The 12,247-nt window shown below is 38.8% G+C and overlaps 1 protein-coding gene across 3 annotated transcripts in view; it reads right to left on the minus strand.

Moving 5' to 3' along the window:
• chrd (chordin) overlaps window positions 1–10,520 on the minus strand; it is a 42,738-nt gene extending 32,218 nt beyond the window's left edge. The window contains exons 1-5 of one of the 3 annotated variants that reach the window (XM_077541871.1): window positions 9,716–9,750; window positions 9,586–9,628; window positions 5,311–5,394; window positions 4,961–5,209; window positions 3,713–3,760 (exon numbers count right to left, since the gene is read on the minus strand). Coding sequence is in view for 1 of the 3 variants with exons in the window: in XM_077541870.1 (XP_077397996.1) it covers window positions 9,586–9,628; window positions 9,716–10,099 (427 nt within the window). In the remaining 2 variants the exon portion in view is untranslated. Of the gene's footprint in view, window positions 1–3,712; window positions 3,761–4,960; window positions 5,210–5,310; window positions 5,442–9,585; window positions 9,629–9,715 lie in introns of those variants that run through there. The other 2 variants (XM_077541872.1, XM_077541870.1) reach the window with 2 other exon arrangements.
• Window positions 10,521–12,247: the final 1,727 nt, after the last annotated feature.

Raw genomic sequence — 12,247 nt, forward strand, 5'->3', positions numbered from 1 at the left:
GTCCAAACTAAGTTTAAAGACAGCATATGTCAGTTCAACATGTTTAATTGAAACAAAGTTTAATAAAGACTGTTGTGTTAAATATGTCTTGCGTGTTACACTACAGTTACAAATAGGTATGTTATCATTTTCTATATAAAAGTAGAAAAGTATCCTAAACGAAACTAAAACTGCTCTTTATTTATTTCGGCGACTAAAATTGCTCTTTATTTACATAGACTCAAATTGGATTAAAACTAAAATACAATCAGATGACTAAATTATGACTGAAACTTAAATTAATCTTAGTCAAAAGACTATAACTAAAACTAATTTCAAATTTCTTATCAAAATCAACACTGTTTGCAAGACAGTTATCATTGTCAAGGGGTGTTTGGGGTCACTATCCTGCGGCCCTCATTTTCAGTATGTCGTTCAGTATGTCAGTTCCCTCAATGCACTGATAACCCCCAGTGAAGACACTACTCATGCAGCCTCATGCACACTCACACAACAGTGCTTGACTGGAGCAAAATGCACTTGTCTTTGCACTCTTCAACTGGGAACAGCCACGCAGGTTTGACCCCATCTGAACCGAATACATTTATTTTTATTTTTATTTTTTTATTTTTTATTTTTTATTTTTTTTGTGTATGTGTGCATGCGTTTGCGTGCGTGCGTGCGTTTGCGTGTGTGCGTTTGCGTGCGTGCGCGTGCGTGCGTGCAAATACGTATAAATTTATACTCATTCATTCACCTAAAACCTTATAAATATCCCATTACCCTTCGCCTTAACCAGGTACTTCAGAATCTTGCCAGAGTCGTGAGGTTTAAATGGTCAGGAGACCAGAGAAAAGGTCAGAAAAAAAAGAAATAAAGAGAAAAGAAAGGTAAATCAAAGTGAAATCCAGCACCGACCAAACACTTCCTGCCTTCCCCATGATTACAAAATCAAAGTCTTACGCCAACCCCGGAAGCCTCTAAATTCCAGCAAATTTAGCGAGATCTCAAGAGCCCAGAGGAAAAACTAAAGAGAGGAAGGAGGGAAGGATCGATAAGGCAGAGTGAGATCCATAGAAGCCAGTACATCCAATCCATCAAAGTGAAGTCCAGCAGCGAATACATTTATTTTGGTCTCATCAGACCACAGGACATGGCTGCAGTTCAATTTCAATCACATTACTATGGCAAAGTTTTATCATTAACATTGTTTTGCTTAGCCCGCATCCCACTGAGGGGCAAACATTTAGACATTTTGAACTGTTCAATATTTCCTTGCAGCAAGAAAAAACATTAAGAATGTTGGACAACGTTCAGAGAGTGTTTCAAGAATACCCTGATGAAACCTGATGTGAAAACAACATTTGCTACCTTCGCAAATGTTCGCCCCTCAGTGGGACAGATGTTCTAATTGCCAGAGGTGAGGGACTGGAGTCACAACTAACTCGAGTCCGTAATTGTAGGACTTGCCACTTACCGGTACTTGGCTAAAACTTATGAAAGACTCAACTTGACATGACTTGAGAATCATCTGACTTTAGACTTTAAACACATCCTGTTTGCAGTTTTATATCAGCGTTTAACATAGTGTGCCATTTGTTCTTATTTGAGGAATTTTTATTTGTCCATACCAAAAATACCAACACATAACTTCTTCTGTGCTGCGTCCCTGGCTTTACCATCCAATCAGACCAGCATTTAACCTTACACATTAATGGCCATAAACTCATACAATAAGGGGGAGTCAACCTATTATTGTCAAGAAATTTGTATGTATCCTCACTAGTATAAACGTGACATTCTGATTACTATTACATTTGTGCAATATGAGTTATGCAGCAAAATCCAGCCATTTTTATCAATTTCAGGAGGCGGCCATTTTGCCCTTTGCTGCCAACCGAAGATGGCTTTACACTTGCTCAGGTCTCATGTGACAACCAATCACAGCTCAGATTCAGAAAACAGGTGAGCAAGTGGCAAAATGGCCGCCTTTAACCAGAATACCGTATTTAGACTAGCGGGGCTGCATAGAACAAATTGTCAATAAATATTTTGGGTTGACTTCCTCTTTCACACTATGTGATATATATAACAAATAACTGCAGGGTTGGTAACTATTTTAAAGATGCATCCCACAGGTTAGGACAACTGTTTAAACAGCGACTCTAATGTAGCTTCTTACCATCCAGATCATTATTTCATATTTTATTTTTGTAATTATAATAATATGCAGTTTATTAAATTCACAACATAAAAAAAACAAAAAACTTTATTATCATGTGTTTTTCTGCAATTTTGAGTTGACTGATATTCGGTCTATTACCAATATTAATAACCAACTGTAAAAGTTTGTGACTGATAATTTATTCATAAGTAAGTAAATGATTATATAATTAATTCCCCCATTTTAAATGTATTTCCAAACTCAATTAGACAAATAAAAAGTTGAAACATTGATAGCTTTGACAGCACTTGTAATGTAATTTAGTGGCCAGCGCAACTCAGTGCTAGTTTTAAGTGAATTCTCAGCCAAAAATATTTGATCTTTTCATGGATTCTTGGCATCAAAGCTGTCGGGAAATCCTCCCTCAGCTCATTTCTTTTTACCGACACCTGCTGTCTTTAATTCATGCATGCTGTTTTCTTCCCCTCCCTACCTCACACCCCCCCCTGTTCCCTTGCACTCTGCTGTCCCTTTTGAAGTTTTCGGGAGTCCTGTGGCTTTCGAAGGGTCAAGAAAAGGCAGCCTACTGTCTGATCGAAGGCAGAGCGTGGGATAAATGTGCGGTACCACCTGTCCTTGCCGCTCCGAGTTGACACCGCGGGTGTCACTGTACTTACACCTCTCCTTCTCACCTCGCACTGCTTACACAGTATTACCGCTTGTTTACATACCAGCAATGTAAGAGCAACAGGACGAAAGCACACAGTTACAGTAGCGGAGCTCGCACCCAAGTGTACAGGGAATGTGTCGCGAGTGAAAGGACCCCTACTGTCTGACAACAGTCACACAAAGTTAAATTAAGAAGTCACACTGGTAAAAGCCCACCCTTTCCTTACACGTCACAATATTGAGGACTCATTCTGGACCATGACGAGAGCAGCGGGGGTGTTTGATTGAAGGAAAGAACTACGTCCTGGGGAGTGAGCCAATTATAGTTCTGGGTTCACACAGAGAGTAGGAGGAGGCATCTGAAAGTCCCTCAATATGGAACATTTGCCTTTGAAATAGCACCTATAGATCAAACCTTTGTGAGTATTTGTGGGTCTGTCAGTGGATGTCTCCTTTCTTCAGCCTCAGCCCCCTTTGTCCCACAGAATCCTCACGAGCAGGGTGGTCCGAAACTAGCCTTCAAAGCAAAGTTTGATGCTGACAACTCCTCAAACTTCTGTATAACTTTACGTACTGACCGGAAGGGAATATCCCTCTGCACCCGGCCTCTACTGGATCCACAGGGCCCTCTATAGGCTGAGTTTTTACTGAGGAAAACATAGAGAGGAGGGGGGAGGCCACAACGCAGTCGTAGCCAACCCTGACCGAGGCCCAGCGTTGGCAACACTCCTGACGGACGAAAGCGGGTAGGCAGAGTAACGAGGTGCTCCTGGGTCACGGGGTTATGAAAGCTAAGAGCGCCTCCTCCAATATTAAGAAACAGTCCAATGGTTTTGATGTGAGGTGGGACAGTGTTGAGCAACTCCCTTCTTCCATCATAAAGTGTAAAAAATGACAAACCCTGTCTTTCCAGCAACCAGTTTTCATGACCGTCCAGAGACCTCACACCTGAAACAACAAAAGTGTGCAGTAAATAACTGAAGCCTTAACAAAGCCAACATACATTTTGCAATTCTTAATTTAAACGGTCCTGTCACTTTATAATACTGTCTTTCTAGTGGGTTGTTTGGTCTTGGTCGCAATACAATTTGGTTTCTTACAGCCATGACAACTTCTTAGTGGTGATCACCCCAGAATTGACTGGTCCAATCCAGTTTGTAGTCTACTGTTAGTGTGAGCTCTACACTCACACTCAATCCGGACCATCGTTGGACCAATTTAACAACTATATTCTATTGTGTTTCAACTAGCGGTTCATCACACAAATATAATACTACACTTCCACGGTCCCAGGACAATTGGAAGAGGTGGGTATGGGTATGAGCATAATTGCTCATGCTTGAGCACACACACCAGCGCCAAACATGATGTTGTATGATAATATATATGTAATTCATCTGTCGCCAGTCAAAATAAACACAAAGTCAGCAAATTTGCAACAATACAGTGTTGTAGTTTGAAGTGATAGAGCACAAGCGAACCACGGTGAGAATAATTTTTTCACAAAACAGAACACTGGTTAACAGTCGTTCACAACCGTTCAGTGATATCTGTGAGCCAGATTACCTGGATTATTCTAGAATTGGAGGACATTTGTTCTTCAAAATTCTTGAAAAATAAAACCTTCAATTTTCTGTTTTTTTGTTTTTGTTTTTTTTTGCTACATATTCATCAATAATAGATAATAAACTATAAAAGGCATCATCTAGATCAAAAAGTGGTGCTATAGCTATTTTGTTGGATTTTATTGGAAAAATGAAAGAAAAACACGATTTTTTTTATTTTTAGTTTTTGCATGAATAGGATGTTCAAATTCCAATCAGGAAGAACAGGAATGTAGTTGGGGGTCAAGGCAGGATCCTTTATGTTATACGATTCCCAGCCATTGCCGAACCCAAGAATGGATAAAATTGGGTGGTCTATAGTGTAAATAATATCAAGCAGATACATATACATGTGTTTGATGAATTTTAGATAAACCATGCACTATTACCTAAATAAAAATCAAATTTAAAAAAAAAGCAATTAAATTCAAGTATTGTATTTAAAATAATAATAATAATAATAATAATGATAATAATAATAATAATAATAATAATAATAATAATAATGTGGAGTATAGTTTAATCAATGGCAAAAGCTTCTTACCAATTTTGTAGATGGAACTGTTGCAGACCTCCACTTCCCAGTAATATTGTCCCTGTGCAATGATAACATCAGCACAAACTTGGGGGATGTAAGCCATTATTACATCAGGGTCAGAGGTCATCATTGACCTTTTGGTATTGTTAGGGAGGGGACTAAGAGAGATTGCTTCTTGGTAAGTCACTGTGAGGGATGAGTTGGACAGATGAAGCGAAGGGGGTGCTGTTACAGGGTCCAGAGAGAAATGTAAACCTAAAAAAATGTAGAAAACATAGCATATTTTACAATAGAACATGCTGACTGTCCACAAGCTCTCGTATATACGTTTGGAAATCTGAAGCATGATTGCTTACCAAAAACTGACTGCTCCATCGCCTCCTCCTGCAGTTCTACATTGCCCTCAGCTGGTGATACGGTGAAACTGCAAGCACTAGAACCTGCATTTAATAACAACGGTAGATGATGAGCTGTTTCCACAACAGCCGAGAAGGGAAAATCCAGATCCAGAAAATAAAAAAACTGCCACAGTTTGACTTTAGTTGCAGGTGCTTGTGCTCAAGTCAACGAGGTCATTACGAGAAGCACCTGTGGCTAAAGCCAAACTATGGCAGTTTTTTTTTTTTTTTTACCCATCCATCCATCCATCCATCCATCCATTTTCTACGTCGCTTGTCCTCTTTAGGGTCACAAGTGAGCAGGTGAGGATCTCAGCTGATTTTGGGCAAGAGGCACATGCCCGACTGGTCGCCAGTCAATCAGATACAGACAAACATTCGCACCAATCAACAGTCTTCAATTATCACGTGACGCATGCTTTTGTAGTATTGGAGGGCCTGGGGAAAATAACTCTTCCATGCATGGGGAGAGAATGCAAATGCCGCATAAAGAGTCAAGATTTGAACGCTGGATCTCAGAGCTTCGATGCAGATGTGCTAGTTCACCATGTTGGCACATGAATAAAATCCCTGGTAAAATACTATGAATTCAATATCCTGCTTTTGAAAACCACACCATCATGATAAGAAATGGTAATTAATATTACATACAGCTCTTTTATCTTCATTACAACTTGGTGGTGCTGGCCAATTTAGACATCTTGATAGAATTTCCTCTGTCTTCAATATATGTCAAACAGACAACAAAAATCATTTGTAATAATTAAAAAACCTGAACAATTGTGCCTTTGGACTACTAAATGAATGGGTGATCTGTGTTGAACTTCTAGAATACACCTTGAAAAGAGGGAACAGCACCATCTTCTGGATGTGTGGTGGCCTTGCCATACTCCGTTCATGTAGCGCTGGCTCAACAATTGTTGCATCTTTTCAAGAAAATGCAGGGCCGGCCCTACATGATTTGGTACCCTAGGCGAAAATGTACATGGTAGCCCCCCCCAATCCCATTAAAAAAAAAAACACAACATTTTTTTTTATAGATATATTATATTTAATACCACACCACACAATAAATACCAAATTCCACAAACAAATAAAAATAAGAAAAATAACAGAAGTACAATGCAATGCAACTTTTTATTGCAATTTTTGCAAAATGTTTTCACTATGTACATTAATAATTGTGTAAGATACAAAAAATAGTAAATGTATCAATATACAAACTTTGATATATCGTAAAACTTTGGCAATAAGGTGATTCACAGATAATGTGAATAGTGTGCAAAAAAACTTCACTAAATAACTTAGGAACATAATGGCAAATACTTAAAATAGTGCACGCCGGGACCTCCTTGCAGCAAAGGCATCAATTGGTGCGTCAAAGGATAGCTGCCTGGATACTTCTTGATTGATGCTGATAAGTGCCAGTCTAGTTAGCCGTTCTTGTGACATGGTAGACCTTAAATAGTTTTTTATTAGTTTAAGCTTGGAAAAGCATCTCTCAGCTGATGCTACAGTCACTGGTATGGTAGCGGCCACTCTGAGTGCTACCCACATGTTGGGATAGATTTCTCTAAGTTTTTTCTCCTCTAGAAAAACTAAAAGTTCCATGCTTGACATATTTTTTTTTTTTAATTTATTAGAGTACATATTGCACAAATAAGTAGACCCCGAGAAAAAGGCTTGTTAATTCCAGGCCTAGCAGACATGTTGCTACCCATAACTGTCATGGAGCTCATAGAAAATACTAGATGTAGTCGTTTTTGTACGGAGCCCCTAAAGTGACATGGGAGAAAAATAAATAAATAAATGTTTCTCGTCCAGACGAGGACGAGAAAGTTTCTCCTCCGGACAAGAAAGTTTCTCGTCCGGACGAGAAACCAGCATACTCGCGTGGGAGACTACATTTCAGTTTGTGTTCATGTGTGAAAATGATAGCACAGGACCTAGTCAGGTTCTATTTTCACCTGGGACTTTATTATAAGGACATTGCTGCATTACTTGCAAGTCGGCACCATTATGTTGTGTCTGAGAGACATTTAAAACGAATTGAAAGCAAGTTGAACAGTGGTCTACCGTCCGCCGCCACAAGCGAGCTCTCCTAGTTCCCGCTCGCAGGTGATGTTTCTCGTCCGGACGAGAAAGTTTCTCATTCGGACGAGAAACATTTAGGTTTTTTTTTCTTCTCCCATGTCACTTTCGGGGCTCAGTATTTTTGTTGTGGGTTGCTTTTTTTTTTTTTTTTTTTTTTTTTGCATTAGTTAATTTGATTAAATTGAAGATTTTGTAATCTATGCATCCTATTACAACCTTACTTTCATGTTGTGAGTGAAGTGCGTATTCTACAGAAAACATTTTGTCAATATTTTGGAAATTGTTCTTATGTTTATTGAGATATTGAACATCCATCCATCCATCCATTTTCTTTACCGCTTATTCCTCCCAAGGGTCGCGGGGAGATATTGAACAAAATCTTTACATTTTTCAAAGGTGGTATACTCATATATGCTGAGCACTGTACATGATGCAGCAATAGCTGATATAACTGAAATAGTCACCTGGATCTAGAAGATCGAGCTTTGTGTCACTCAAAGTACTGCTGATTGGTGCTTGACTGGCTGTTGCTTCAGCTGTACATTAAACAAAATACATCACTTCAAATTATTTTGGTGTTAAAGCAGGGAAAACAAATCCATTTGCATTATGATAGAATACAATGTCAGAAATTATGGCTGTTTGTATTAAATGCACCATCCATGCACTTACATTCAGTAGCCTTTGGTGAAGATGACACTGAAGGATTGTTTACCACAGCTTCTGCAGGTGTTTGTTGTGGCTGCAAATATTTTCTCAGCGCATCTAGTTAAAAAAAAAATGCATTTACTATATCGATGTTTACATTAAACCAGCACATAAATCTTATTTTCAATAAATTTATAAATTAATGTGGTTATGTGAAACAATGACTTGTGCAAATCCATTCGCAGGTATCTGGACTTACTGGCTGTTTTAGTTTAAACTCAGCAAGCGTTGCCCCACTCTTGTGTGCAAAGTAGCTACTAGCATGGATGTATATGGTGCAGTAAACAAGTTACAAGCAAGCTAAGAAGCTAACGCTATTTTTGTGTTTATTTTATAAACAATGATGATTGACTGACATACATACCTCTACCCTGGGCCCGTTTTTCCTCCTCCTCCTTTCGCCGCTTTCTTAATGCAGCACTTGAAGGCTTGGACCTTTTCATTGTTGTCGATGTCAATGTAGAAACAACACAAGTGTGCCAACCATCTATCTATCGTTCTAAAGTGCTGCCACTACACTCTGAGATGATATACGACCCCTCCCCCTACCTTTCATTCATTGTAAGCGGCAGCAGCGGGTCAGGTTCAGGGCGCCAGGACAGCAGGTCGTGAACTCACAGTCATTTATTTGAAATAGAAGTAAAAAAAAAAAAAAAGGAACTCAATAAAATATATTTGCTATATAACATTTTATGCTAGAAAACACGAGAGGGGGGGAGGGCTTTTTGTGTTTGTGTTTTTTAAATGTTATTTTTTTTCCCTTTCTGCAATTTGGCGCCCCCTCCACAAGATGGCGCCCTAAGCGACCGCCTAGCTCGCCTCTAGCCTGGGCCGGCCCTGAGAAAATGGAACGTGGCTCATTGGCCTCTGATTAGCTCATAAACAAAAACAAAAAAGCACAAACAAAACAAGAGTAGCCTAAATGATGGAATTGAAAAAAAAAATTGTTCCAGGGTCAAACTGTTATCATCTTAAGACATCGTTCTTTGTTGAAGCATTGAACACATAACCGTAAAAACAATTTAACCGCCATACTCTTCTCTTACCCATAGTGACCAAAGTGTAATGAATTAGTCGAATGATCAGCTTTTTTCCTCAGCTGTCACACAATTGTAAAAATAAGTTGGCCACTGATTTGAACTTGGTTCATGTTTTGTGCAATTTAAGTGTTATTTTCCCCAAAATGTTTTTTATTTTTTTATTTTTTTATTTACAAAACAGGTTCATTCAACTTCAGAGGTTCAACCGAATATAAAAACATTCTTAAACCTATTCCATAAGAAAAATACCTTGTTATAATGTGCAATTCTACAACACCCTAAACAACATTTAACACATTTTTAACTCATCTCCCAGTCAATTAAACTATGTGAAGAAAGGATGCTTTCTGAGGAAACTCTTGCATTGGATCTCATTAAATAAGACACTCACTTTGTGCTGTATCTTCATACACCGCCAAAGGATGGGAGGACCCCTGAATTTCACAGTAGAAGTGGAAGAAGTTTGACAGTAAGTATAATAAAAGTGGTTCAATGAATTCACGAAAAGTGACAACTCTTACTTGTATACGTGATGATGGTGGTGGGTGTGGTTCAGATGCTCCCTCTCGTCTGACGCAACCAGGTTTAAAAGTGGGATATTTTGGGAGACAGGATAGAGCAGTTGACCATGTCCGACAGGGAAGCTCCACATCATACAGACATAATGGACACAACACTGAACAGACACGTGTGCTCCAATCATAGCGCGGAGACTGACCTGACCTCTTCTCCCCTTCCCTTGTTATACAGTGAGTACACATGGTGTGAGAACATGGCAGGATTAAGAGATCCTCATTATTTCTTTTACAAGCTGGACATTTGGAGAACTCCTCAAACGGCTCAGCATGGTTTTTATCTCCTTCAATTTGTTTCTTGTCTCTGGGACCAAAGGTCAGTCCTGACATTTTGATGCTTAAACAAATGTTTTCCCATCCTTTCAGATGGCCTCATTTCTTCTTCTGTCAACTGTGCCGGAATGAAATTGCTTCCTCACATCTGATGTTTGTCATTTGGGCTTTACTTTGAGTTTATGAGTAAAAAAGCAATAACATAACAAAAATACAATCATTTCATTTACTGTTTGAAAGTGTGACTGTCTGTATCCAATTATGCTCTTCAGAAGGCAAGGCCTCAGGCTTCGGTGAACAGCTTCTCATCCTTTTGTTAGGAAGACATCCGCCCGGATGCAGATGTGGTGTTTAGAGATATCCTGCTGCAGTAAAAAAAATGACAAAATTCACTCTTCTCGTTAAGACCAAAAGCACACTGACAGCCTGGAGGATAAAAAGACGCAATCCCCATGTTGCGCTAACTCTGTTGTGTCCTAAATGCTGTGGCTGCATTATGTAGAATGGATTGAGAGCTGATAAAAGAGAAAAGGGGGGTGGTCGAGACAGGGTAGACCAGCCTTTGAAAAGGCACTTACTGCTTGGTGTTGCTACGGTAACAGCCCTTCCCATTGAGAAGCACAGCCACACAAGATTATGTGTTCTCCTACGTGTGCATGTGCTCGTCTATTTAAAAAGCAATGCAATTTTTCCTAAGAGGCCAGCCAAAACATTCCAAGACAACATTCCATGAATGGAACATATATTCAGACTTCTATTACTATTGTTACTAAAAAGTGTCGGTTGTTTGTGACACGGTAAGTGATCTTGAGGCTTGGAATATTAATCGTGTCTGCTGTAATCCTGGAAATCACAGTCAGGTACCATCACATAATCCAATTTCCACACTCCCGCAGATATTCTGATCATTAATTATAATGGGAACAATAATTAATTTAAAACAACAACAACTTAGATTTCAGATTTCAGGCAAACACTGGGGCACTTCCTGGATGTTTTGATGGCACACAGGAAGTGCCCCAGTGTTGTCTAAAATTTAGACACTGGCCCCAACATAGACTCTGTGAGATTGACATCAGAGAATTTCATGAACAAAGGGAGCATCTTAACATATGAAATACTTCAGACAAATGGGACAAAAAGTGACATTGATAAAATATTGACATAGGGATGAATTGAATTGAAGTGAATACCCCAAACTAAGCCAAAGTGGTGGATGAGTCACAATAAAAGACCCAAAACAGACATGCCAAATGGGAGCTAACAAGACAAGACAAGATTAGAAATAGATTTTTTTTTTTTTTGTTGCTGATAAGTATGGAAGACACAAGCTAACTAATAGAAAAAAAACAGGAATACTACAGGATTCTTACAAGGCAATTGAGGCAAACAACATACAATACTCCAGCACCCTCCCTCTGCTAGAGAGGTTCTTAAATACCCGGCTGACTGAAACCACCAGCAGGTGCATCGCTGGAGACTCCACCTACCTGCAGAGACTGAGGAACCAGAGAGCAGGCAGGTAGGTAGAGAAACAGGAACATTACAGAGGAAGTTAAATTATTTTAATGTACAGGCAGGAGAAATGGATTTCCTTATTTTATCAATGTTCTATTTTATATTGTGAAGGTGACCCAGAAAATCAGTTAGTACTGCAGTGTTAATTTTGACAAGAAATTTTAATTTACTTTATAGTCTTTTGACTGAAATGAATTAACGTTTTAGTCATAATTTAGTCATCTGATTGTAGTTTTAATCCAATTTTAGTCAACAAAAAAAGAGCAATTTTGCTCGACAAAATTGACAGTTTTTTCGATATTTTCCTTCAGCACACATTTCAACTTTTATACAGGAAATTATAGCACACCTATTTGTCTTCTGTAGTTTAACACGCATGCAAGACACATTGAATACAATGGTGTCTCTATTAGTTTTCACCTAAATAAAAAAAAAAAGTGCATAATTGCTTGAGATGAATCTTACAGCTACATGATGAATGTAAACACGTTTGAACATTAAATAAAGTGCAGTGAACACTGAACAGTTTCTGAGTGGTTCTTTTCTCCAACCCGCACTTCTGATTGGATTGTGTGGATTTTTGTCACTGGGTTGTTTTCATTTTTGTTTTAGTCATGGATGGAATTGCCAGTCAAATTTAGTTATCGTTATAGTCTCAATAAAAGGCTTAGTTTTCATTTAATTTTC

Source organism: Festucalex cinctus, chromosome 13, assembly GCF_051991245.1.
Source record: "Festucalex cinctus isolate MCC-2025b chromosome 13, RoL_Fcin_1.0, whole genome shotgun sequence".
Lineage (NCBI taxonomy): Eukaryota > Metazoa > Chordata > Actinopteri > Syngnathiformes > Syngnathidae > Festucalex > Festucalex cinctus.